The sequence below is a fragment of the Octopus bimaculoides genome, chromosome 7, assembly GCF_001194135.2.
Source record: "Octopus bimaculoides isolate UCB-OBI-ISO-001 chromosome 7, ASM119413v2, whole genome shotgun sequence".
NCBI classification, from domain to species: Eukaryota; Metazoa; Mollusca; class Cephalopoda; order Octopoda; family Octopodidae; genus Octopus; species Octopus bimaculoides.
Window position 1 is genome coordinate 5380019 of NC_068987.1, and position 2635 is coordinate 5382653.

The 2635-nt window shown below is 37.0% G+C and overlaps 1 protein-coding gene across 2 annotated transcripts in view; it reads right to left on the reverse strand.

Annotated features, from left to right (window-relative positions):
* The window catches only part of LOC106883205 (cytosolic non-specific dipeptidase), a 19338-nt gene that overhangs the window by 15320 nt on the left and 1383 nt on the right, over positions 1-2635 (reverse strand). The window contains exons 1-2 of one of the 2 annotated variants that reach the window (XM_052969185.1): positions 1385-1507; positions 402-525 (exon numbers count right to left, since the gene is read on the reverse strand). In XM_052969185.1, the coding sequence (XP_052825145.1) occupies positions 402-422 (21 nt within the window). In that variant the 5' untranslated portion in view covers positions 423-525; positions 1385-1507. Of the gene's footprint in view, positions 1-401; positions 526-1384; positions 1508-2635 lie in introns of those variants that run through there. The other variant, XM_014934127.2, reaches the window with a different exon arrangement.

The following is a 2635-nucleotide window of genomic DNA, read 5'->3' on the forward strand; positions in this document are numbered from 1 at the left end:
ATAGTTTGTGGATTTGCTTCCCACACTCAACACACAAAAGTATGAAAATGTAAAGATATATCTTTTTTTCCATCTCTGCTGAAATTCAACTTTAAAATGTTTTTAATTATGCTAATTCATTTCTAAAGTCTTGAATCGAAACAGATATCTAGTTTTGTAATTAATAAATAATTACTAATTTAATTACCTCTATTTTCTTATTTTCTTAAAAATATATATAAACCCTGGTTTATCCAATTACCCTACAGTTGAATATTAAATGTAATATTCAGCGGGACTGAACCAAAAACCACATGGTTGGGGAGCAAGCTTTTCAACCACACAGTCATGACTGTTCAGCCTAAATAACACTAAAAATGATAAAAAAGTAATATAAATTTATTTAAAATAACTTCTCTTACAGCTTTTGTCCATTCAACCATTCTTCTAACTTCTGGCCTCAGTTTCACAGATGCTGACACACTAGGAATGGCCACAGCAATACCAAGCCGTTTAATAAAACGGTCAGCATTATCATCGATGTACCTGAACAAGAAATGAAACAATAATCTTTGTAATATCGATAATCTATACAAGTTACGTGTGCTTGTGTATGTATATACATATATGTATGTGTAAAATGAAACAGTGAAGAAATTCCAAGAGTCAATTATATTAAAAACAAACAAGAAAATGCACAGAAATCTTTATGATTAAAATGTAGAGTTCATATATCCAACCGGTTTCAAATTTTTAATGATAATCATGATTTGTAATTAAATGATCTGGTAATATTATTACTAGATGTTGCTGGTTATAACAGAGGCAATATCAAATAACTGCTGTTAACAATAACAGAGAGGTAATAATGGAAATACTTAATTTTCATTCTTAATAATAAAAATGGTTTCAAATTTTTGCAGATTGGAGCCTGGTACAGCCTTCTGGCTTGCCAGTCCTCAGCCAAACCGTCCAAACCATGCCAGCATGGAAAGCGGACGTTAAACGACGACGACGATTACGATGATGATGATGATGATGTTATATATATATATAAATATATATAACAGAATTGAAGTCACATCACGTCCGATGACGTAATGGTACATGCTCAAGGCTGGTTTGCTATCTGAAATTCCAACTTGAGCTGCAACTAAAAGCATGGATGTCATAGCTATCAAATGACAATTGGCTATAAAGCAGTTTGTCAAGAGAGTATGTGCATGCATATTTAAATACATCCTTCATTCATGTGATCCCCTCCCCCTCTCTCTCACAAAGACACACACACACACATACATACGAGGGTGTGCTGAAAAGTTCTTGGCTGTGAGTAAAAGAAAATACAGGAGGATCAGTTAATTATGATTTCATTCAACATATTCCCCCTCTCAGATTCACACACCTGTTGCAACGGGCCTTCAGTTTTTCTAAGACCTGTAAAAGAACTTGGAAGGTTGGGCCTCCAACCAAGTCTTTCTCTTAAGCCAGGGACGTTTCAGCACCCAGTCGTATATTAATCAAGGTGGGCTATCTTTCGTCTTGACTCGAAAAATCATAACAAAGAACTCGGTAATTTCCGTGAACACGTGTTGTCTTGTCAAATGTCAGTTGACGAAATGAGAAGAGAAAGCTAATGGGTTGTATGTGCCTGCATGCATATTCCTGTGTGTTGTGTTAGTACTTGTTCTTCTGTGTCTGTGTGTGCCTGTTCTGTTTTTATGCATTTATGTGTTGTGCAATGTAGATATAACGAAATGATGCCAGTAATGTCACATTTTAAACTTGAAGGAAAAAAGTCTTGCATATTTGTTCTTATCTGCTTCATGTGTATATGTAAAATCTGTAAATTTCCAAGAAGAAAAATGGAAATGAGGACGCCATATCAATTATAGTAGACCTCAAGTTCAAAATGTGACATTACTGGCATAATTTCGTTATATCTACATTGCACAACACATAAATACATAGAAACAGAACAGGCACACACACACACACACAACACACAAACAAGAACAAGCATGCACACACAGAGGAACAAGCACACACGCACACACACACAAACAAGAACAAGCACGTTCACACAGAGGAACAATCACACACACACACACACACACAAACACACAGGAACATGCACGCACGCACGTACAACCCATTAGCTTTCTCTTCCCATTTCGTCAACTGACAGTTCACAGAAATTACCGAGTTCTTTGCTATGATTTTTCAAGTCAAGACGAAAGTACTATTTATCGATGTTACCAATCAGTTTCGCCAGAGATGGCAGTGTTACATAATCAGACTGTTACCTAACACTCCGCTGAATCTCAAACACGAAACCGATTCGTAAGAGCAGCCGTAATGGATATATAATACTGTATACTTTGGATAATATATCGACTATTTAAGGCGGTGAGCTGGCAGAAACATTAGCACGCCGGGTGTTTCGTTTGCCGCTACGTTCTGAGTTCAAATTCCGCCGAGGTCGACTTTGCCTTTCATCCTTTCAGGGTCGATAAATTAAGTACCAGTTACGCACTGGGGTCGATGTAATCAACTTAATCCCCTTGCCTGTCCTTGATTGTCCCCTCTATGTTTGGCACCCCTCCCCGTGGGCAGTAAAGAAATAAGAAACGTTGCTCTGTGTGTGTTAGACAGA